Source organism: Vigna unguiculata, chromosome 6 (genome assembly GCF_037176805.1).
Source record: "Vigna unguiculata cultivar grain cowpea cultivar isolate G323 ecotype 2 chromosome 6, ASM3717680v1, whole genome shotgun sequence".
NCBI lineage: Eukaryota > Viridiplantae > Streptophyta > Magnoliopsida > Fabales > Fabaceae > Vigna > Vigna unguiculata.
Genome location: NC_140797.1, coordinates 49398341 through 49423377, shown reverse-complemented (window position 1 = coordinate 49423377; position 25037 = coordinate 49398341). Strand labels below are relative to the sequence as shown.

General features: G+C 33.8%; 2 protein-coding genes across 4 annotated transcripts; one reads left to right on the top strand and one right to left on the bottom strand.

Annotated features, from left to right (window-relative positions):
* Positions 1-664: 664 nt before the first annotated feature.
* LOC114186711 (maltase-glucoamylase, intestinal protein) lies at positions 665-3623 on the top strand. Of its 3 annotated transcripts, none has more exons than XM_028074685.2 (4): positions 665-835; positions 906-1155; positions 1297-1346; positions 3339-3623. In XM_028074685.2, exons 1-4 carry the CDS (start codon positions 761-763, stop codon positions 3501-3503), a joined length of 540 nt encoding a protein of 179 aa, XP_027930486.1. In that variant the 5' UTR covers positions 665-760; the 3' UTR covers positions 3504-3623. The 3 variants fall into 3 exon arrangements, with proteins under 3 accessions (XP_027930486.1, XP_027930487.1, XP_027930488.1); XM_028074686.2 differs by having other exon boundaries at positions 667-835; positions 912-1155; XM_028074687.2 differs by having other exon boundaries at positions 668-835; positions 915-1155.
* A 1786-nt stretch (positions 3624-5409) lies between these two features.
* EBS1 (EMS-MUTAGENIZED BRI1 SUPPRESSOR 1) lies at positions 5410-24688 on the bottom strand. The gene is made up of 37 exons (XM_028075707.2): positions 24395-24688; positions 23877-24269; positions 23587-23740; positions 22989-23160; positions 22358-22431; positions 21262-21358; positions 21040-21152; positions 20827-20942; positions 18847-18904; positions 17970-18122; positions 17774-17872; positions 17526-17669; positions 17352-17420; positions 16661-16740; positions 16366-16528; positions 15263-15397; positions 15086-15185; positions 14903-14997; positions 14660-14772; positions 14318-14528; positions 14009-14077; positions 13779-13924; positions 12947-13048; positions 12621-12768; positions 11296-11352; positions 11086-11216; positions 10155-10243; positions 9666-10018; positions 9444-9536; positions 8799-8863; positions 7794-7896; positions 7532-7690; positions 7286-7426; positions 7121-7164; positions 6923-7037; positions 6144-6296; positions 5410-6061 (listed from the first exon to the last, which is right to left on the bottom strand). Exons 1-37 carry the CDS (start codon positions 24532-24534, stop codon positions 5891-5893), a joined length of 4818 nt encoding a protein of 1605 aa, XP_027931508.2. The 5' UTR covers positions 24535-24688; the 3' UTR covers positions 5410-5890.
* Between the last annotated feature and the right edge of the window lie 349 nt (positions 24689-25037).

Here is a 25037-nt window from a genome sequence, read left to right as displayed (position 1 = left end):
TCACTTTTGTAAGTTATATTAATTTTAGTTTCAGAGTTTCTGTAATTTGTATTATTATTATTACTATAAAATATTAATGCAATCTTCCTTTAAAAAAATATTATTGGTGCTACCGTACCCTACTCGCCCCGTTGACATCCATGTTGGTGACGCTATTTTTTATACTATCAATATCTTTTTCATATCTGAATTTTAACTTCTAGAAATTCACTTTGCATAAGGAAAGATTTTGTCTATTTATGTAAGATAGTTTTTTTTTAAAATTTAATACATTTTATATATTTAATATTTTTAATTTTTTGTATGTCGATTTTAATATTTTTTAAAATGTTTTCTAAAGATCCATTATTGTGGAGAGAGGGATAATTATTTTATTTGAATAAAAGGGATTACTTCTGGTAACCATTGTATAACCATTTTTTAATATACCTATTTCATTATCAAATTTATCTTTATTAATCTAAATTATAATTATTTAATTCTTCAGAAACTATTTCATAATTATCTTTTAAGAGTCTCTTTTTTTAAAGTTTAATATCACTTTTTATCTGAATAATAATTAGAATAATTATTTTTATTTTTTTATTATCATAAGGTAAAAGTTGGAACGCAACAAATAAACAAACGTGTCTGCAGATAGAAATAAACCCCAAAAGAAAAAGGAAATAAAAAAGAGGTTAGAGGATAACAGAAAGGTTTAAGATCCAAAACTACTTTTCCCTTCAATAACAAAAGTAGGTGCGGGAAACACGGAACAAGAATGGCTCATCAGTCGTCGCCGTCGCCGTCACCGTCACCGTCACCTCCACGGCGGCAAACTCGTCGTCCAGCGCCTGTACTCTCTCCTTCTCTTTCATTATCTTAACGTCCATAGTGATTCAATTTGATTCTGATCTGTGGAATAGAAACAGCAGCAGTACGTGGAGGTTAATTGCGCAAGTTCTGGGACGAAACGGCGGTTCGCGATGGGGACCGACGCGGGTTTTGCGGTGGCACTGATCAATCGGAAGTTGAAAGGAACGGTGGTTCCTGCCTCGCACATAGAAGCAGCGAAGGATGGAGAAGAACCCATCGCATTTGGCCCCACATCGTTTCTTTCTGATTTCGGTGATGGTTGGAAACTCCAAACTGTAACCCTCACTGATTTTTCTTCAGGCACGTACATTAGGCTCTTTGTTTCTTCTAAAGTATTTTTGGAAAAGTTTTTCCTACATGTTTTAAGTTAATTTTCTTCAAAGTATTCAATTATTTCTTTTAAGTAGATTTTCATTAATCGTTCTGTTTGATTGTTTGCAGAAGTGAGGAATGGACAATTTCAACAGATGAGAATGCAGGCACCCGAGCTAGTAAGTTTATTTTTAAGCTGAAGGAAGAAGTAGTATGTAAAATTTGCCCGTATATTTAGTTATATATTACACATTACTCTTATACAACAATAATTCAATATTTCACCACGAGGTTAAAGAGTGTACCTATGTTCACTTAGAAAAGAGTTTATAGAGTTAACTCGTTTTCTCTATCTATGATCATATACTCTTAAGAGTTAAGAATTAGCCCAAGAGTTTGATAACTTTAGTTGAGAAAATGAAACTGTGTTTAAAGTGGGTTTGTGAATTTTCATTAATGTAAGCTAGTATAGAAAGGTTTATGTATGAAGAGAAAATGAGTGTGTCATCAGAAGAACACTGTTACAATAGCAAAACCTAAGATGCAATTGTTATAACATAAAACTAATACTAACAGACTAATAGCAACTGACAATTAGTCGCCTGCTGTACAATAGCTGGGGTGTTCCAGTTTATTGGTAGGAGATATTGTGGCAGAAACTTGAAGCTTAGGAGGCAGTGTTTCAATTGACGAGATTTATGTGGGAGCTACAGTACGGTAAACTATTCAACTGCAGTAGGAGGTGGCCACAACCATGTGCTTTTTGTGCCACTAGGAGACTAGATTAGACCAAAGCAAAATGTCACTGTAGGTTGACCTGTGCTCATTGTAATTGGAAGCCCAGTCAGTGTCTCATTAACATTAAATTTGGAGTGTAGTGAGTAGATTCTGGCTGTAAATGTTAAGCAATGGGGAAATTGAAAGTGGGAGATGTCTAAGGACCCTCTTAACTGCTTATTAGCATGATTCTAGAGTTTGGACAAAATTTCCAAACTTTGTTAGTGGTTTAGTCAATTTCTGATCTTTCATCGATTGCTCATTGTAGCTGTGAACAGATGAGCGACACGAAGTAGGATCAGAAGCATAATGCACACCCTATTGTGGAATTTTTGCCCCAAGTCAATGGAGTTGACATATCATTAGAATTGGTCATACTAGATTTAGCAGAAGAAGATCGTGAATATATTTCTATGTGATAATAGAGAGCCATCAGAAAGTCGAGTAACTTCAATGCCTAAAAGTAATCAAGCTGGCCAAGTTTCTTTAGAGCGAACACTGAATTCATTGAGTGATCAATTTTTGAATTAGAAAAGGAGAGTTCCCTGTGAAAATATTATCTAAGTAAACCAAGATACTATGACATTCTTCTTGTTTTTCTTGATCTTTTTCTTGCTTCTTTCTGCGGCAAGCTTCTATTATTTCGAAGAACAAACAAGCTATAGAACATGTGATTGATTAGCGATTTGTGTTTACCCTTGTAGTATCGTCCGATACTCCCGGAATATTTCATCTAACCTTGTAGAATCCATCTTCTTCTTTGAGGCGTCATCTGCAGTTTTCTATAACTAAATTGTGCACTGCAGTTTTCTTCGTATTCCTTGACTCTATTCCTACTACTTTGGACTTAAGGAGGGCAATAAAATTCAAGATCGTATATTTTCTTTTCTATTCTTATATCAGTTTTATCAACTGGTATTCAGAACATGAATCTTGGCACTGTGGTGCAATCTGAGGGGTATGGTGAACACGAGGATGGAGTCAAGAATGGATGTTGCAAGAAGCTATTCGATGGTAGAGAGAAAGACTAGAACAATCTCTTGATAACATATAGAGGATTTTGAATAAACGAAACTTAGTGTTTAAGACTGAATGAGCAATTTCACCAATGATAAGGCAGTATAGAAAGGTCTATATAGGAAGAAAACCACACTGCTACAAATGCCTAAAATCAAATGCTACCGTTATAACTAATAATAAACATGCAGACCAGTATACACCAATAGGAGAGAACAAAATACTAAACATTTATTTAACAAAATCTAATGAAAATTTTGCCGTAATCAAATTATTTGAAAGCAAACATTTATTTTTATGTAGTAATTTTTTGTTTCCATTTCAAGTGCTGCTGACGGCTGAGCTTGTTTTCCTTTTATTTGACTTTGTTATCCCAGGTTGCAGGTGTCCCGGGTACTGCAAGGAGTTTATCCAATCCAATCACCTTTGTATATATTGCTAAAATCATGTTTGCTTTTATTTTGATATTTGTACTTGCTGCAATTTTTACTTTGTTTCTGGATAACCTTCCTGCATTCATATTGTTTCTTAAGTCAATCTAGTGCACTTCTATGCTTATGTATATGCATTAAATAAAGGGGCTCGATCAATCAGCCCTTTTGTTAAGTACTTGAATTCAAACTATTTAATATTTCATATTAGCTGAGTTAATAATTTGTTAAGTACTTGTTTTAGTGTTGCTTATAGCAAATATGTCAATCTGTGGGAAGATTCATCCATGGATTCCAGTACATCATCGTGCAATCTTGGCATCATCATTCCAAAGGCAGAAGTGGAACTATTTCTTGATGGGCTCTTGTAATCCGGGTAGAAGTTAAATCTGTTGTGTTGCTTGAAAACATTATTTACATGGAACAGCACAACTTTAACTTAAATCTAAAAAAATATTTGTATAAACTTATATTTAGAGGTAGGAAACATAATGTGCAATAACCATAATCCGCAGGAACCATAGTGTTGCATTGTCCTCTAACTTTAATTCTTCTTGCACACTATGTTTCCTGCCTCTCACATCATGGAATTATAGCTTGTAAGAAGAATTTGCCTAATGAATGTTCCATGATGTGAGAGGTGTCCATTAAGTTCTTTTGGTGCATTCTTTTCTGTGTTAAATCAATATTTAAATTTAAATTATGGTGAGAAAAGATGGCACCGAACAACCTCTAAGTTTACTTTAACACATTCAGTTGCTGCCTTATCTTCCTCAAACCAAATTGAGCACTGCTACTCCATAATACATACTTTTTATTTTCTAAGGTTTGAATATTTTTTTATTACTTCCAAGAATTTGTAAAATTTTTGTTAATGGTACCCAATAAAAAGATTGGGTGAGAAGTGTTCCTTAAAATGTGATTTTATTACTAATTATCGTAAATCAATGGTGTTTTTAATACATGGTAAAATATTTAAAATAAGGGGCTGAATGATAAAATGGGTGAAAATTGAAAACCTGATAGTAAAATATACAAAAAATTAAAAATTAAAATTGTTAGTTAGATTTAACCAAATGAGTAACTTAATCAAAGAATAAAATTTTATATTAACTCCTGCAACGCACAACTTTTTTATTAGCTTTGTTTGTTATAAAATAAAATTTATTAATTTAACTTCTAAAACTTGAAATTTGTAATTTTTTCAGCCATCTAGTTGAGTTGAATAGCTATTAATTTTGAAAGCTTAGTTATTCCATTAAAAAGCATCAAATCAATTGGTCAGAATAGAAAGGATCAAGAAAATTTATGTACTTTTGGAAATGATTTTGCTAGTGCACATGCCTATTTTGAAAGTCACATTTTTTAGACTGAATAAATATTTTGTAATGACTAAAATAAAATTACTCTTAGTTACCTCACTAAGCATTAAAAGGCCTCTTAAAAATAGGTTAGAATCCTCCAGATTATGTCAATGGGTAGCACATTCCTATCTTTTCTCTCTTGTCATTCGGAGCGTGATAACGTTGAGAGATTATCTATAACTAAAATGCAAAGTCACAAACATTCTTCGATTGATCTCATTTTATTTGTTGGATCCATGTCACCTAATCTTATTGTTCAGTTGGATCCATGTCACTCCCTCTCACTTTCTGTAGAACATGCTAGCATAAGGGATTAGTGTCAGACCCATGCTCACAAATGAAAAAGAAAAGTCTGAAAATGCTTTATTTTGTCCCCCCAAAGAACAATCATTCTACGACTCATAGAAGAACTCAAGATGGTAATATTATTATCAGATAGACAGTTTGCAATAACCCTCATTCATGACGAAATATGCAACTGCCATAAAAAATCATTTGTAATTTGATCGAATGTCACAGTTTAACATCATTGCACTAAAATGAACAAAAATCTCCTTTTGTCTCTATCTGATAACAGCGAAAAAAAGTTAACCAAATACTACTTTTTAATCTTACACAATTCAGCAACTGACATAGCAATATCTGTAAGTGAATTACCGAATAAAAAGAGGCGCCATTTCATCTCTGCTCAAGGTTTACAGAAAAATGGAAAACATTTCGTTCTGAAAAGTTTACAGAATAAAATTAGTCATTTTGAAAAAGAAATTATAGGATACAGGAAGTAAGGTCCATGTACTATTACTGTCTTACATCAATTGCTAAACCCAGGATCCCCTGTATTGAAAAACTTTATTCTTGAAGAGAACAAAAGAAAAGGGAGAAGGGGATTGGTTACCGCGTTAAATAATGCATTTACGACAAAATTAAAATCCCTAACATTTCTCGAATCAAAATTTTCTTTCTGATCCTAAAACTGGTCAACAGAGAAGGCAAATCTTCGTTGCATTCCACTGTTGTTAACTGTGTTTGGTGGAATGGAAATATATCAGTTGGGCACGAAAGATATACCATACGGGAGCCAAAAATCACATTTTTTTTCTGAAACTTTGACTCCCTCAAATGTCTCTGTCATGTTCACAACTCGGCTTTGGATTCCATGTCCACCTCCAATGCTTCTTCACTAATCAAATCCTTTGATTGATCAGGGGATGGAAACGGTTCCAGATCATCACCTAAGATTTTTGCAGTGAATTTACTCGCCTCCGAATCAAGGTCCGGCCACTCGGATACTATTCGTCTTGCACCCTAAAAGTTAAAGTGGAGGTAAGTTAAAAATGTTAAAATCAAGGATCTGTGCTGTGAATTTACAAGAACACAGTATTTTCACCTTCAGTTTGGGTTCTTTTGTCATGGGATTGTTGCACAGATCAATTGTTTTCGCCCTTGATTTTGTAGCATTTCCACACCATGACTCACACCAAAGCCATTCTTGTGGCAGAGAGAAAATGGGTACAACATGCTGAGCATAATTAGGAAGATCCTGAACCAGAAGAGTACAAATTTCAGCAAAGGTCACTCAAAAAATTAAAACACACTAAGGGTAATAGGTTCAATATTGGAAGTAAATTAAAACGTGTCATATCAATAAAAGAGCATAAAACCACATAAAAGAAAATCTATAACTTCATCACAGTAAATAAGGGGTCAAAACTTTATTTACAGGTAAAGACAAAGATAGAAGCTATAACGGTTTTCTTAAAATTCACAAAAAGGTACAGCATGCTGACATTCCAAAAAGAACAAGTTATAAAATGGAAAAGGCATTAGCATCTACATTTAAGTTAAATCGTTATTACAAGACCCTTAACAGCTAACAGTTTTAGGTTAGGTTTCTTTTACAGCGTGGTACTAGAGCTATAACGACTAATTGGGTTAGGGATTGAACCTCAATGCCTTCAATCTTACAAAGTTTCAGTTTTAAGCATAATCAATATTTTCCAATATAGAAAAGCAGTCATTTACCATGAACTGAAATTCTCACATGTCGAGTCATTTATATGTTGGAATTATACAAACCATTCGATCATACTTCATGTTGTAAGTTCAAGTGACTTTTTCATAACCAAATAATAAACAAGAGCTACTGTACTGACTCAAACCTCTAACCTGATCCAAGTTGGCAAGACTATTTGGATCCTTGCTAAGGGTTTCATAGAAAACTCTAAGATTATCCCCAGCTGCAGTCTCTCGGAACTTCTTCAAATCAACAACATATAAAGCACTGAAAAAAAACAATGGAAGCAACAATCAGAGAACTTAAAAAACTCCAACTTTATTCATAAAAGATTCAAGATGTACACCAACCTAATATGGTATGGTTTCCCCCTCAAATGATCCTTCCAGAAACCCTATACCACAAGGTCAACATAGAAGTTAGCATCTTATGCCGCATCTAACCCAAGAATTCATGTACAATGACTAGAAATACAAATAATATCAAAGAGATTGAAATTCAACAAAGGTATTTACTTGTCTCCAAAACCGATATCCATCCATTTCCTTATTGTTATCGCAAAATGGAGTATATGCCAGAGGTTTTCCTTTTATGTCCATGTCATAAAGTTCTCCCATGTCAGTCCTAACAACCTGATCAGCATCCACAAAAATGACCTGCAAAAGACATTGTGTGGTGCATGTAACACCAAGACACTAAGATTGCAGAAGACAACAAAACAAAACTGGAGGATTTGATGTTGAAGAAGAAAGTCGTGATACCTTCTCTAAGGAAAGGGGAAAAATGACATCCAAGAACAAAATTTTATATGCCCAAATTATTCGCTGTTTCTCTTTCTGCTTATGCAACCATGTAGGCCATTTGTAAGTGATTAGTTCACATTCAAAACCATACTCTTGAGCCATGCGAGGAATCAGATCCTGTTTGTTAAGACATAAGCAAAATAGTTTAAGAAGCAAACTCATTAATTGCATTTTAAAGCTCCTATATACAAATAATGAAAACATTGGATAAATTTATAACCTTAAAAGGAGGAGACAGGTAGTTCTTTATGAACCAGAATTTTACTGGGCGATGTGTATTCTTTAGAACACTTAGAATCATAATCTTTAGAAAGCGTTCATATCTGGCAAAATACATGAACATAAAAAAAAAGTGAAGATTGCATTTGTGATGATAGAAACGAAATAACTATATCCACAACAGTAATCTTGATCCACTAGGTGATAAATGCCTCTATCCACGTAGAGAAAGGACAAAAAAAATGTGGTGTAATATCCATGTAGAAGTGTTTTCTTGTTTGCTCATTTTCAATCAGGTAAATCCATCAATACTGGTTGTGTTTTCATTATTTTAAAAATTATATAGGTCCAAAATCCTGTATTGAAAGTGTCTGAATATAACCATCATCCTAACTCCTTCCCAAAATGTCTTATGATTACTACCTCTATCAAGTCACCAAACAGCCATAACTACACTGCCTACATTGATTCTATTATGACCATTATTAACTAATATCAACTTAAGGCTCTAATTTACACCATCGGGTGCTCATTCTTCTCGGCATAGACCCTCCTTAGCAGAGTTTCTAAGGGTGCATTTAAGCATATAAATTAAGCACTTACTCAATAAGCTTTTAACACATGAGGAATTTGAACATGAAATTTATTGGAATAAGATAAAAAGGGTTTATGGGAGTTATAAGTAATTTTCATACGATCAGACAAACTTCCCACGAACTCTTCTAAATACCACCCATGTCTGTAAGACAGGGAGATGGGGTAGAAAAATCTCATGAAGGAGCAGAAAACAGGCAAAGTTTTATCACATTAAATGGATGCCATGATAAATTTTGGCAAGCCAGATACCCGTGACAATTCCATCAATACACCTAAGAGGTTTTGGATCAGTGAAAACATTTCTTAATTTTCAAAATTCAAAGAAAACTGAAACGGAATCAACAGGTGCTTTTTCATCCACAATTAAAAGCAAATTATAATATCAAGTTAATATAAGAGAACCACTTACAGGTGTCCAGAAGCAATTGAAAAGATGTTAATAGTTTTTCCACGACGTCCACCCTTTACTTTCTCCTATTATGCAAAATGGTCAGTCAAACTCTGGGAATAATGGAGTAAGTAGAAGCCGAAAGTGTAGAAGGGAAGGCAATCAATCTGAAGTTAAAAATACTTCAAAATTTACAATGTATGTTGATGATATATGCAATTGGTTGGACACATTAGCAAGGCTAGTTAGAGTCACGGGATGGGGACATCCAAAAAACATGTAAGGGATGACCCAAAATAAACAAACATTAACATATTTATCAAGAATTTCGATATTTTCTTATTCTATATAGGAATAAATTAAAGAAATAAGACTTTTGAAATTAAGGAATAAATTATAAAAATAAACTAATTATTAATTTGATACGATCTATCCAAATTTAAATGTACAAACTTCAGACTTAAAATAAAGTATTTGTAATAACTAGAAAAGTATTGAAGCATAAATACAACACAAATCAGATCAAATTTTTATAACACATTACTAGGTTTGTTGTAACATGTGTTCTTGAGAATTTCTAAATGATACTTTGAAGGAAACCAAATAAGAGTAAACAAATCTGTTCAAAAGGGACAGGATGAGAGTAAACAGGTAAAAAGAACTTACTGTTGCATCATTGGTTTCAGTAATTTTAGGTTGTTCATTACTACTAATTAAACCAGAGGCCCATTTCAATAAATTAGAATTCCAGCCACTTCCCTGCAAAAAAAAAAAAAGAATAAATATGTGAGGATTTGAACTTGCTTTTTCATTTAAAGGATAACGTTTTCTTCTTTTACTGACCCAAAAATAACTTCCAAATAACAGATTTTAAATGCAAGCACTCACTTTCTTCGTTTCTTGCAGATCCTCGTCATCTTCATCAGAAACCAGCAACTTCTCATCTTCCCTGCCCTTTCTTTTCACTACATCCATATGAACTACTTTACCCCGCAAATCATTAATTGTGATGAGTTTCGATGACTGTTTATTCTCAATTCCATCAGCACCTTCCTTTAAAACATAGAGCTCAGAGCTTCTACCAGGAGCAAGCTGCAAGAACCAAACCCCAGGAGAGACTTTCATTTGCCAATATCCAAGATTAGCCATCACAATGGTATCAAATAAATGGGGTGTAGTTTTGGTCCCAAGAATAAGCTGAAGACCTCGAGGAGGATCATGATCTTTCTCAGAGCAATGACCTAATATATGAACAATTGAAAAGAACAACAATGGATTCTTAGAATGTACTACTTAACAACTAATGCTTTATTATGATTATATATAAAAAAAAATAATTACCATTCTATGCATTTAAATAAACAAAATGCAACTTACCTGTGAGGACAAGAGCTTCAAGCTCAAAAACTGCTTGCAATGTTCTTGTGTCACCAAGGTTCTCAAGCAGAATGTTATCCAGGTCATGACTGCAGCACGACAAACCATAAAGAAAGTTCAATTTCACAAAAGTGGTGTTAAGAGATATGAGTTGACTATGTCAGAAATATGATTTGATTACATCAAATAAGATATGATATGATTTGGTAGGGATAAATCTTACTAAATATTTCTCATTATTAGATATTGATTTCATTCATTATTATTATTATTATTATTATTATCTCTTCTTTATTATAAGAAAGAATACTTGTGTACACCCAGTACACGGAATTCATTATATTCCTTTTCGATTTCTCTCCCCTTAATATGGTACCAGTGGTACCATCCTCCCAGACCTGTTTTGTCATTTATCCTTTCAACAAATATCATAGCTTAAGTCAACTATGAACCAACTAAAATTTAGGATCTTTAGATGCAGAGGCATGCATTTATTCTTCTTTGCATTATACAGCATTTTAAAGTACAAGATAAGTGTTTATTCAAATTAATCACATGCTTCTATACTATTGAGGATAAGGGTCTTTTCAGGTAAAGTATGCCATCAAACATGTCTAGAATAGTTTAACGTCATTAAAGCAGAGAATAAAGGTGAAATAAAATTTAAAAAAGAGGGAGGTGAATGTGATTTACTCCAAATCTGTCCTTTATCTTTCCCTACTTCCACACAATGAATAGAAAAAAAAGGAGAATCAAGAAATCAGTAAATTAGCATACAGTCTTGTACATATGAAGTAATTCATGAGCCACTACCAACTACCTCAATCTTATAGGTGATAATGTACATGACCAACTCTCCTAAATTGTTTAGCTGTTAAGTGAAGGCTCGGGAATGATTTAATATCCAATGAATGTTAAAGAAAATACATACACAGCAATAACAGGCTCAACAAGCCAAGGTTCTGGAACATCAAGATTCATGGTGAGTGTCTTAGACAATGGCATGTTAGCAAAAAATGCTTTTGGGCCATTGATTGAAGAGTCAGCACTGCTAAAATCATCCTGCAAAAGTGATAAAACCTAAGAACCCAAACCTCGAATCTAATCTGGAATTAACTACAACCGTAAGTGCAATATATACCATTGACGGTACTACGTATCTGTAATAGTTCTTCAGAGGAAGATCAGCAAGCGAACTCTGAAATGAAATGAAAAAAGGCATCAAAATCAGTGCATTATGTGGCCAGCAAACTAAGAAAATATAGCTAACTGTACAAATGAGGCATTTTTTATTATAAATCTGTCAAAGGATCAATATAAGACAAATGTAGAGCAACGACAAGCGGTTTATGATACTTGTACTCCTTAAAGGAATACAATTGTTTCATGAGACAAATAAGTTTCAACTATATTGAGAACAACTCAACTCTCACATCAAGTTCAGATAGTGTCAAAATACAACATATAAGTGGAGACTTACCTTTATCATCTTGAGGTAGACCTAAATCACATTCTAAGATGGTATATGAGCCTATCATAGATCCATTAAAACTCACCATGTTATACACGTATAAAGCCCCAATAGTATTTGATGTGAGGGGTGTATTAGGAAAAACCTGAAGTTCCACATTAATTAAAGATAGTGTCACTATAATACGAAAGTGCGTTCAATCCTCCCTTACAAACCACTCTCTTAAGGTTAAGTTTAGGCTAAACTCACTTTCTAAGACACTACAACTACAACTGTAAAGTCTTCAAAGGGAATGTATATAGTATTATCTCCATGATTGGAATAAAGGCAAAATATTATACTCTTAATTCAAATTGTATTTGTTGAGGATAAAGAAAATAGGGTTTGGGATTAATCTCCCTTGTGTATAAACCACACATAGGGTAATCTATTTATAGTAGAGAGAGGTACAATTAAAAAGAGTAATTGAAAATAAATAGAGTAAATAGAAGATATTGTTTAATATTGTGATTAACAATATCTTAATAATATCGAACAATATCTAACAGTATTTCCAAATTTCATATAATAAAATAGGTTACAGTTACGAGGTAGCAAATTTCCAATGTAGAATACATTAGCTATTTTTGCAAGTTTATACGGACAGAAATGCATAAAGGAGTAAGCAAAAATTGTATTACCAGTTTGGACAGAAGTAGAAATGCAAAAGGCCAACCGTAAAGGTCAGACATAAAATATAATAATAGATGGCCTTGGACCTTAGTAAAACCAGATTTAAGGGGGTTTCAGCTTACTAACCAGACCAATAATACTTGCTTTTGCATGCTCAAATTCCAGATGAAAGAAAGAGACAAACAATTACCATTCTTTTTCTTTCTATATTATTTTTATTCAAAAGGCTTAAGAAAACAATTGAAGAAGGAATAAGCAGCAGAACAGAAAACCAAAATGTTTAAAAAATATAAGTGGATATAGAACTAGTGATATCAACAAACCAATGGATTCAGAACAATCCTCATGCTGGGTTGAATGTATTTCCACAAAACTCTTAGAATTCCAGACAACTTCTGACTGGTTGGACTTAAAGGATCGAGACAAGCATCAATGTGAATGCTAGAATTTTCATTGTGTAGAATGATAGCACTGCACAAAACAACGATATTAAACTATCAAAATTGTATAATTATACAGTTTAAATTTAAGTCAGCAATCTAGACACGAATAAACCTTAAAAAATCATAAATTCAAGCAGAACTGCATACCTTTAATATTCTACTCATAATTCTATCTAAATTGGGCATATCGTAACTAACAAAATTACCTATGTTTGTCATTCAAGATCTCAAAACGGGCACTTTCAGAACTTCGCTCCCTTGTAGCCATTGAGGAGGATACAGCCATGAGAATATCACTAATGAATTTGCTACAAAATTATACAAGGAAAGATTAAAGAATTGTTATTTTCTGAACACATAAAGATTGGATAAATAATATTTCCAAACTTTCCATCATGAGTGAAAAAGAAAACGATGTAATAATAAATGCTTCATGAACAATTGAACAAAATCTTAGTATATGAACAAACTTTAGTTTCAGGTATGAAACATCCAACTGAGGTATATAGCTCAGAAGACCACATAAGTGAAATGTACATATGGTCCCCATATTTAGTCAGATGTACTTATCAATATATATAGGTGGTAGAGATGTTTTATGTGGAAGTGATTATAGTTTTACTTATATGTCACTGCATTGCATATAAATACACTATAACTAGATATTTATTGTTTATCTACTTTTTTAGAGATATGAAAGCAACACTTTTAGGTACCTCTGATACCACTATTATTATTATAATTATTATTATTGTTATATAATATCCTTTTGTTTCTTCTGAACAATAAAAAACATATGGCACTCGGAATGGTGATCCGGATAACCTTTATGTGATTAGAATTGGGGTATGATTATTTATATAGAGAAAATAATTGGAGTAATGTAATCCACATAGCCATATACTAAAGAAACACTCACTTTCTTCCATACCAGACAAAATTTAAAATGAAAGCTTGTGATGGGAGGATGATAAATGCAACACCAAGCAAAAACCATAGAAAACAGATCCAAAATAGATAGTAAAAAGATCAAGAAACCTTGTCAGCATGTCAGGGTCAACATGCTGCCATTTTACTTCTTCAATGATTTCCAAAATGTGCTTTGTCCTCTGCTTAAACTCTATTGATTCAAGAAGAAGCAGATCAGCACTCAAAAATGTGCTTTCATCGATAGGGTAAGTTACCTATAACACAAACTCAAATATCATGGACAGAAACCATAGAAACTGAGTACTCTATGAAATAATCAGAGACCAAGACAATCTTACCCTTCCATTAGTAAAGACTGCATTAAAATCAGATTCAGATCCAAGTAGCCTGTGCAAGAAAATTCCCACCTGACAGCAAGAAGCTTTATTAAAGGATTTTATGGTTACCAAAGAAAAATAACCTGCAAAAGGCTGATATGGACTCTAGAAAAGTGGAAAAACAGATGAAGGGGAGAAAGAAAAACATAAAACAATCTCTGAGAGGTACTAAAATCAAATGAATATATGTGAATGTAAGATGTGACATAAGCATGGATGGGTCAGAGTACCAAAATGTGATTTTTTATATGGGAAAGCAACCAGAAGTACCTTGTTCAAATGCCTTCTTACTTCATCAGCAGAAAATTTTAGGAGGGCAGATTTATAACCCTCAGATGGTAACCCATTGGCCTCAGCAAGCTCACAGACCTTATCAATAAATGTTTGAGTGCCTTCAACTTCCACAACTGGTGCAAGGAAGTACTTTTGCTGATAGAATAAGCATAACTGATCCAAGAAGTCTAACACATTGTTCTTATGACTGCATAAAACCCATGCATTCACACAATAGATATAAAACCAGATTTCAACTTCAAAAAAAATATCTAAAACTACAGATACTAATAAATAAACCAATTAAATGCCATCTAATTTTACAATGAAAAGACAAACCTATATGAAGATGAAGTGATTTCAAAAACCTTCACAAAAAGGAGGCTTAATGAACTTGTACTCCAATTGCCACTAAATAGAAGACCTATACGAGCATCTTTGGACCCTTCTCTCTGTTGCACAATGAGAAAATAAAAAAAATTCAGATTTAGAAGTACTAAATGGGTCAGTCCAACTCCTGATGTGTTAGGAGACAAGGCCTATAAGGAGAAATGTTCAACAAAAATGCAAATCCATATTAACCAGATAATTTAAGCCTTGATGAAGTAAATGCAACCCAATCCCTGAAGTGATATCAATAGCAAGAAGATGTGTCACGGGCTTCAAATCATCCATTGCTGGGTTGCATACAAACAATCCACATGTTAACACAAAAACAAGAATGTAAAAATGAATTTATTGATTTCTAACACATCAACCACTTACTTCCAGGAGAATGCAAGTACTCAATGTCATTCAGTATAGATTCCTCTCCAAAAAGAAATGCAGACAAAGATATGAACCTTGGTTTACTATCAGAAATAATCTACACCAAATACATGTTGGTTAGTGAAATATCATTATACAAGCTTCCCATAAGTTTCAATTATCAATATACTATACCCGAGGATTATAACGTTGAATGCCAGCTTCTGACAGGAACTTGTCTAACACGTCAGTGTGAGCTTTTATTTGTCCAAAGTATACTTGCTCCTGTATCCTCTGAGTCTCATCATTCAAGGCATTTAGTAAGGCATCCTGGTAAAAGCAATTGCAAATATATAAGTGGCAAAAAAACTTATTTTATTAACTCTATTGACAAATTGACATCAATTATAGTTAATAGTGAAAAGTGAGTGCTTGAAACAAAAGTCGAACTCACAAAGTAGACACAAAGTTAAATAAGACATCATGCACACTACTACTAAAATATATTTGGATCCTTCATCCTGCAGGATGCAGATTATAGAGTAACATGAAAGTGTTTAATTGTTAGCACCAAAATTTAAAAAAAAAAATCAGTTACAAAGTTAAAAGTCACCTTAATTGTGTTTTTTTTTTCGAATAATCCAAATTTTTATAAGAATTCCTCCATATACTATGTTGTTTGAACAGCTCTCACCCCATAATGGTAGGGTAGGTTCTATATCTTAATGTGATCGATTGATGATTTGCACATATTACATATAAAGTATCCCCCAGCTGCTTTGCTTGACTAGGGACGAACCTGAATCTGACCCAAACCCTAAAATACCATGTCCCCCCTTTCCAAAGGAGAAAGGTTCCGGTGGAAAGTTATGCAGAATGACGGCAACATAGAAAGAATTGTTATAGGTGGTGAGTCGGAGAGAAGGGAGAATAAAATGTTAGAATTTGGGATTTGGGGTCTAACTAAAAACTAACTCTAAAGTGAGATTTTCACCTCACCTATATATATATATATATATATATATATATATATATATATATATATATATATATATATATCAAGTCATTTGAGACTAACCAATTACCCTGCCCATAATTAATGCAACCCTCAAAGTGGCCGTAACTAAGGTAGGATAGGAGGCTCCGGAATTCATACAACTAACAGTATAGATTTTGAGAATTGAATCATTTTGCCATTACTAGAGGAAACAAAAAAACAGCAACTGTACAAAGACAAAAAAAAAAAAAACAGTTTTGAAATAAGATGAGGTAGAGGAAAACACTCAAAATAAAAGCACCTCATTTGGATCAATAACAAGTCCGTTCATCAACAGAGAACAATCAGTCTTAGACAAACCAAGCTTAAATGCAAGCATGGAGCTTTCTTGTGACAATTTCTTCAACTCTGGTTCCTTCTCCAGCTTTAATAATGTCTCTTGTGGAGGGGATTTTACCTTTGGCCTATCACAGAATAATGGGAATAATACAAATAGATATAAAAACAAGGAGTGTCACCAAAAACAGTAGTAGAAGCGTCATATTAGAGAAATGTCAGAACCACAGTGATCAACAGAAAAGTCCAGCAAAACTCACAATATTGTTTCAACAAATGCCCCTTCAACATGGTGCAGCTCAAGATTAGCATCAGCTGATTCAGTGAGTAATTTGTTAACCTACAAAACAAACATTTACAGTAATGTTCTTTCAATTTAATTGCAAACATACTAGGTCTAGATGACTCAATAATATGAACAAGGTATTGACAAAAAACCATATATAAGATGCAGTCATGTCATTTATCCATGTTAGAAAAAGTTTGTCAAACTGAAACCTTGGAGACAAAAAATATATTGTATGAAAGCATTAGGATTATATTGTTTTCTATGTTGATGGAGAGAGAGTGAAACCACTTACGAGGATGTGAAATACCCGGACACTAGGTCCATGATCTCTAGATTTATAATCCTTAAATTTATTACAAACTAATCGTAGAGAAAAATAATTATACAGCTACAAAAATGAAACAAAAAAAAACTATGTGAATAACAAGGGTGTCAATTCGAAATTTTGGATCAGATGAGGAAACTTGGGAGACCCAAAAGTCTGAATTTAGAATGGCAATTGCAAGATTGGTGGATTAGTATGCATGTACAACATATAACTGCATCTATCAGTTTTTTCACTATATGCACTCTTCTGGATTTCAGTCATGTTAGTATGTAAATAATTTAATTGAAAATAAACAGTAAACAAAAGATAACTAACACTGAAGACAAAATCATACATTGCTTAAAAACCCAAAAGCTAATTGAGTGCTGTGATTCCCCTTGATATAGGTGAAGAGACGTATAATCTGAAAAGTGGAACAGCAAACATCAGTAACTTGAGAATAAAATTTCCTGAAAAACGAGCTTTGTGATGTTGTGTACATTTCCGAACAATTAAAGGTGGATATTACCATATCAGATATGTCCTCAAATTTATCTAGATCCTCTTTGGCAGAATGGTTCTCTAACTGCATGATGTATTTTGAAGAATACAGCACAACTCCAAATCTCACAGGAAAATCACTTTCATACAATGACATGATCATATCAATGGACTGCAAAGTTCCCAGTAATAAAACACGGAATGAGAGGTTTCTCTTTGAAACTCTAAGTTACAAAGAATGACGTGAAAGTGTTAAGCTTTAGAAAATAAACTTGCCTCAAGACCACAAATGGTTGCTGGGTCAAGAACAAAAACAGCATGGAAAAGATTTTTACGGATGTGACGCAACTGCCCAGGGAAGACCGGCATCAAAATCTAAAAAACAAGAAAAGATTATGTTCCATTGAAAATTTACAGCAGGGTTAATCTGAAATTAATAATATTATCCAGTTTTAAAAATCAAGTAGTTAACCTCGTTGAGATTGCTCCTCCACCTTTTGTACTTGGCATCTTCTTCCAAGTTGTTGAGATAATGTACCTGAGTAGTACGAAAATCGACACGAAACATGCTGGACTCTGAAGGAGGTAAAGTTGACAGCAATTTCTGCACAATGCTGGGAGGTATCTGCAATTACTGGGATCACAATTACAATCTAAATATATGCTAAACATCAATCTAGAGCAAAGCATCTAAGTCAATTTCTCACAAAATATACATGTGAGGTTTAAAGATAAATAGTGGGCCACAAATATGCAACCAATTTTATCAACTAGAACATTGTCATTAACTACATTGTTCATATTGTATTCTGATGATACCCAAAAAGACAAAATTATTAAGGAAGGTATGAGGTGGGACACGAGATGCTATGCACCAGATCATGCCCAAGAGATACAAAAGAAGGAACTCCACTTAGCAACATAATGCCTAGTTAGCAGCAGAGGGGAGGGACATGTGAGTCTGCGTATGGGGAGTGTATAAGCCTGGAAGGGGGATTGGGTGAGACAGGCTGGAATTATTTGAGGTTTAGGAGAGGCTAGGCACTCTTGAATTGCTTAGAAGAGACATTTACATTATTCTCATGTTCTCGTGTATACAGTCTCACACCCTGATATCAATTAATATAATATACTAGCCTGCCGTTTATAATCTCTCTTCTCTGGTACCTATCATATTTTCTTTTTCATACTATTTACAAAACTATACAAAGTAGCAAAGTTCAAGTATTAGAAAGCAATGCAGCAGACAAAATTTCATGTGTCCATATTAATTACAGTGTCAGTAAACAAGTTAGCTAGAAATCAGTCCAATACCAAAGTGGCCAAAATAAAGATTTGATGCAATTCACCTTCAATTTTGAGAACTGATCAGCCAACAACAGATCCTGATGAACCAGGTCAATCAACCTAAAGAAAGATAAATGAATAGAATATCAAAAGTTTGAAATTTTTATTTAACTTCTAAGTTTAAGACATCATATAAGTAAGCTTGAAACAAACTACAGAAAACCACAATTATGCGTGCTTGTTGATAAGCTTAACATGATTAATTATGAACTCCATATGCCAAGTAGGCATTTTAAAGCAGTTTGATATGCATACACTTCTCAATAGTCATTTGTCCACTTTTACAATCAAATGACTGGGATAATTGTCAAAATGGTTTATTGTTAGGCACCAAAAATCAATTAAGAACAAAATAGGAAGGACAGTGAGAAGTGACTCAAAACAAAGAAATATCTTCTTTTGTAGTTTATTATTCAGGAAAAAATGAGAAACAATATGAATGCAGCAGATCTCCCAACTAGAATGGCAAATGGAAAGCAACTTGAACTCCTTTTCCTGAGGAAGAATTTCTCCTCCCAACGTAGTCAATAACTCCTCTCTGCTCTCTTTTTTTCCTTTTCTCCCCTCTCCATATACTGAACCTCTCCGACATCCTGGGAAATTCCCATATCTCTGTCCAAAGTCTCCTTTTGTCAACTGTCTATTCTGTTACGCCCACCTCTCACTTTCTCACTTTCTTTTCCACTTACACCTGTGAACACATGAGCAGGTCTTTTATTTCTGAGGCCCACTTATACCTCCTTTTATATACTTTCACTATGGGCCTATTATATGTGAAAACTATAGAAGAAATATATCATACTGCTGTGTGTTGCATGTTCACACATTAGTCGTACTTAAAATAAATTACATATTAGGGTACAATAGAATTGACCATAATACATTAAAATAAATCAAATTCCTAAAATTGTGGCACCGGTCCCTAATTTATGTAGCATCTATTTACATATATTTAACATGTGTCTGATGGTGATTTTGCCTAGTCAATATTAGAGTAACAAGTGATTATGACATTGTCGTTAACTACATAGAATAGTCCTTGTTTTGGAGCGTTTTTTATTTACCAAAGAATAAGTGTGACAACATCCCAATGGCTCTCATAAGGGACATTCAAAAACTACCTTACCATGCTAACTACAATGGTGATGTCAAGTAGGGGGTCATTAGGAACTTGTTCAATGAATTTGTGTATGATTTGGTCATTTATGTAGTTTGATCAAATCTAGTAAAAATGTAATATCACATTTTATTTTTGTGGTTGTTACTTTCCTTTATTATGCAGTTGAACCGCAGGATTATTAATGATAAGGGTATTATGCATATATATATATATATATATCAGTAATAGATGTTTTCAGTAATATCTTTCTATATTAGGCAATTTTTTACTGGTTTGAGTCAAGTCTATGGAAGCTCTACGAATTTATATATAGACTCTAGAGATTGACAAGCATTGATAAGAACTCTCGCCAAATAGTAATTTGGAGGGTTCAGCAATGTAAAATGTGCACAATTCAATAGGCACAACCACAAGCCCACAACAAACTCAACAGCTTTGAAAAATCAGTGTTTATTAAACAGAGCTCACAAAACCACAACCAATAGTTGCCTAGAACCCAAAATATAACTATGAAATAATGATTATTTGATTAACGAATATACAAGTACAGAAAAGAAAGGCATTTGACCTCAATAACCCGCCATAGAAAATGAGAAATTCCAATAGATAACTAAGCTAACTCAGATAGGCTCAATTAGAATAAACATAAAGTGAAACATAAATGAACCTAGATCTAAAACTTGCAAGCTTTATTCTTCACGACAAAAGAACCACCCGAATGCAATAGCAATTTTTTATATGAATATATTATGGAGAAACAGTAAACTTGGGCTACAACAAAGTTGCAAGCATGAAATACCAACAACAAATAATATCTCAGCCTTATAATATGAATGGTATCAGCAGGAGAAAAAAACATTACAGATAAAGGTCAACATCTTCAACATTGACTAAAGCACCATTGATAGCCATTAAAGACTTGCCAGGTGGGATCATCCGCTGGTTTGCCATTATTTCATCTCGAACAGAATCATCAAGCTGTTGCAGATCACAGTTCCATAAGAACAATAAAAAATTACTTGTGAGGAAACTGACCTATGTTTAAGCATTCAACAAAAGTGAAAAGGTTATTTACTTTCATGCGAGACAAAGAAGAAACTATGTTAGGGAAATTTTGATTGATATCCTGCATTGACTGTAGAGGGTCAGAGGCACGGACTATTCTCTGTACAGTTTGATGCCCCAGGTCTGTTATCAATAAATATATATTACTGCACAGTTCATTAAACCCAACTAAAATGAAAATCAATTATCAATAAATTTCAATTGTCACAAAAAGAAAAGGTCACATCAATACCTTTCAGTTCCCAAACATCAAGTGTATCTGATACAGTTGATGACAATAGATAGTCCCTAAAAGTCATGATCTCATTCGTTAACTCGGGCTTACGCTCCTGTACATAACACAAACAGTTAAATTCATATGCACAAACAACAAAATTTTAAATCTGTACATCAATCCATCGATATTAGACATATTTAATAGAAACATTATGTACCCCGAATAAGAAAGCAGGAATAATAAAGCATAATAATTGAGAGGAAGCTACAGATGTCTTGAAATCAAAATAGCTAGCATGACATGAATGGTTAGAGCATATTAGCATGTCTGGGCAAACTATCAATTCTAGATAAGCCATCCCAAGTCTCAACTATTAAGTTAACAGTGGTGGTCAGCATAGTTTCATAATGAAAATAAACTAGCACAAGGCCTTTTTCCAATTTATTCTCCAAACTCAAGTGTGATGCAGTTGTCATGCATCTTGTATATTCTGGTTATGTATCTAGTGTTATCTTCTTTTACTTCTTCATTTCTTTCTCTCTCTTTTCTCTGGATCCTGCAAAGGCTACAATGTAAACATCTAAAGTACTAATGGTTATCCTTGGAAACTTTCAACAACAACAACAAAAGCCTTGTGCCACAAGTGAGGTTCACTAAATAGATCCCATGATAATAAAAGAAGTATATAGAGGTTAGAAACCACTTTGTCTGGTTAATTTTGGTCAAACTAAGCATATATCAAGTATGAAACGGGATAATGGACATATAGGTATGTTGCACGATAGAATTTGGAACCTACAAACACTTCTCTGTAATCTAATTTAATAGAAATAACAGAATTAATTGATAGAGCCTAAAAATATTATTTTCTTCTCGCATGTGTATGACAAAGAGAAACAAAGGACTCCACTCCTCTGAAGTGAAACGACTGCACTTTGGAGAATAAAGTGCAATAATAGCCATTGATTACAACATAACCTGTTGACGTTGTAATTAAATTCAAAATTTATTATATATGTTAACCTTAAATTAACTATTGTCAGTTCTGTAATGACACCTCGATTTAAAGGGAGTCAACTCCAAAAAGAAATAAAGGTGACATTTTACAAACCAGAATTTTAGAGAATATAAATCCTCTGACTTCTTGGCTAAGATCATCAGTGCGAGGATCCTCCAAAGTCACGCCTGCAACCCACAATAGAATCAATAAGGGAACTATAAAAGCAACCCATTCCTGTAATTATAGAAAATTTCCTTCATCATTTTATTTGGATGAATAGTGCATGCTAAAGACCAAATAACTTGTAGATCTTGAATTAATTAAAATTAGGAAATATTTCTTTCAATTATCTGCTCCCAAAATCAATAATGAAATTTCACAGTATTATCAAACTTGAAAGACCAAAGCAAGAACAACAGGGGTAGAGGTTGAGAATTAGGACATATTAACCTACAAAATGAACCAAAATTACATGCAAAGGAAAGTAAGTTAGAAGAGATAGAAGTTCCATAAAGGAGATTAGGTAAAAATATTGCCAAGCTCTACAAATGATAAAATCGAAATGACACACAGACATAAAAAACAAGAAATACTGTCTAGTGTCTATAATAATATGACACTTTTAAAATTATGAACTAAGCTAAAAATTGAAAAGGAGAATAAAGCAGCTAAAAGTCATTGTCTATATTCTAAACGAAACTTTCGTCTACTTTCAAAATTCAAAACCTTATGTAGTGCCAACCTTTTTTAATAGTACTGTCGTCCATGGCCTTATATTCCATATTCTTAAAAACAAGTTCCACTCCATAACCACCCAAGTTTACTGACTCGCTTGCACCAACCGAACCACAGTGGCCAAAATTTGTTTCACATCCAGCTGGCAACACTGGTCTCAATATATAGTTAACTTTTCCCTGAAAAGATGTGGACATCGTATCAAATTTTGCAAAGGAACAAGAAATGAACAGAAAGATTACAAGATTGTACTCTGAAAATTCAGAAAACGGAAGTCTTAATAAAAACATTTATCAAGACGGAACCATAAGCCCTTACAGTTCTTGTTACCAGGACCGGTTAAAATTATCTTCGCTTCGTGACAATGAATTTGTCTTCTTAACAGAAAATAAATAACAATAGGAATGGTTATTTTCCCTTTTTTAAACACTCAGAATTGGAATTCTCCCTATTCTTTTGTAGATTTAGTGGTAAATGCATAGCTATGTTACATCCCTTTTGTACAACACCAGTTTCGCTAAAATGCTGTTATGCAACAAGACAGTAATTACATAATGCAATACAATATTCATTAAGCACAGTAATCAGAAAGCGGAGAAAAGAACCTCTTCAGCAGCTCCAACCAGAGCAGTATGAAACTCCTTAAAGCAAACAGTCCCGAGTGCCCCATAAAGTATAGCAACCGGACTCCCAACACTCGAATAAAAATGAACATGATCAAAATCAAACAGTTGCGGTCCCTGAATCGAACCACCCACCCTGACAATAAAAAAAAAAAAAAAAAAAAAAACCCAATCAGAGCAAGATAACATTAACCAAGAACACAACTTCAAGAACACAACTTCAAGAACTGAAACAAAACAGAAGGGAACACGAGCAGTGGCATTGAACTCACTGCTTCTGAGGGGTTTGAAGCCACAGGAGCAATTCAGAAACATCGAAAAACAGAGTGTCACCAGTGTCGACCCAACAACACATCCCTCCGGGGCTTTGGAGGCTTACCCCAAGATTCAAGGCGTCTACTTTGGGAATTTCAGCGTGGCTGTGAGACGAAAGAGAATCGTGAGCTAGCTGGCGGTAAAGCACGAGAGAAGGGGACGCTGATCTCAGAATAAGAGAAAACTCAAACAACGACGCCAGTGGATCTCTCAAAAGAGGACGCGAATGTTGCAGAATTTTGTTCACGCAACTTTTCGCGGAATGAGACTGGGCGTCGCTGTGATCAGCATGAAGCCATGCGTGAATGAAGTCCCAGAAATGACCCGGCTCCTCTTTGGACAATAACTCGCTGCAAATGCAAAAAAGAAAAAAGAAAGTACACAAGAAGATTGGTATGGTCAGAATGAAGAAAAGAAAACAGTGAGAATCGAAATGGAAATGGAAATCGAAATCGGAGGGACAAGAAGAAAGTACCCAGCTTCGAGAAGAAGAGGAGTGCCGAACCACTTAGCGCGAAGAGCAGTTTGAACATTCTTGGGGGTTGAAGTGTGAGCGGATGCAATTCCGAGGAGGAGAATGGGAATGAGAAAGAAAGACACAGATCTAAGAGCCATTAGCGTCTGTTAGGGTTTGGACATTAAGACACAAAGAGAAGCGAATGAGATCGCAACGCTCTCGTTTGTGTCGTGTTTTGTGGAAGACAGAGTCAGTCAAAGAAACCACTTCTTCCACTCCGACCTTCTTCTTGAACCCTTCTCTGTCTTTCCAAACCTATAACATGTAACATATACAAATTACAGTGCACGAGGGTTTTTCCTGTTTTTCACCTTTTACCGTGTCCCTCTGGTATTTATACTGTTCGATCAAATTATTTACTCGGCTTCTTAATTTCAACGCAACGCGATTTAATTTTCTGTTTTATTTTAATTGTGTGTTAAAATCATAACATTTTAGTTTTAATAGTAAATATTATGTTATATAATAATAAAGGAGAAATCATAATCGAATGTGAAAACAGTAAAATAATTAAAAAGAAAAAAATGAATAATATTAATATTTCTTTTAACCAAATCAGTATTATAATATTAATATTTTAATTAATGTTTTATTTAATAGT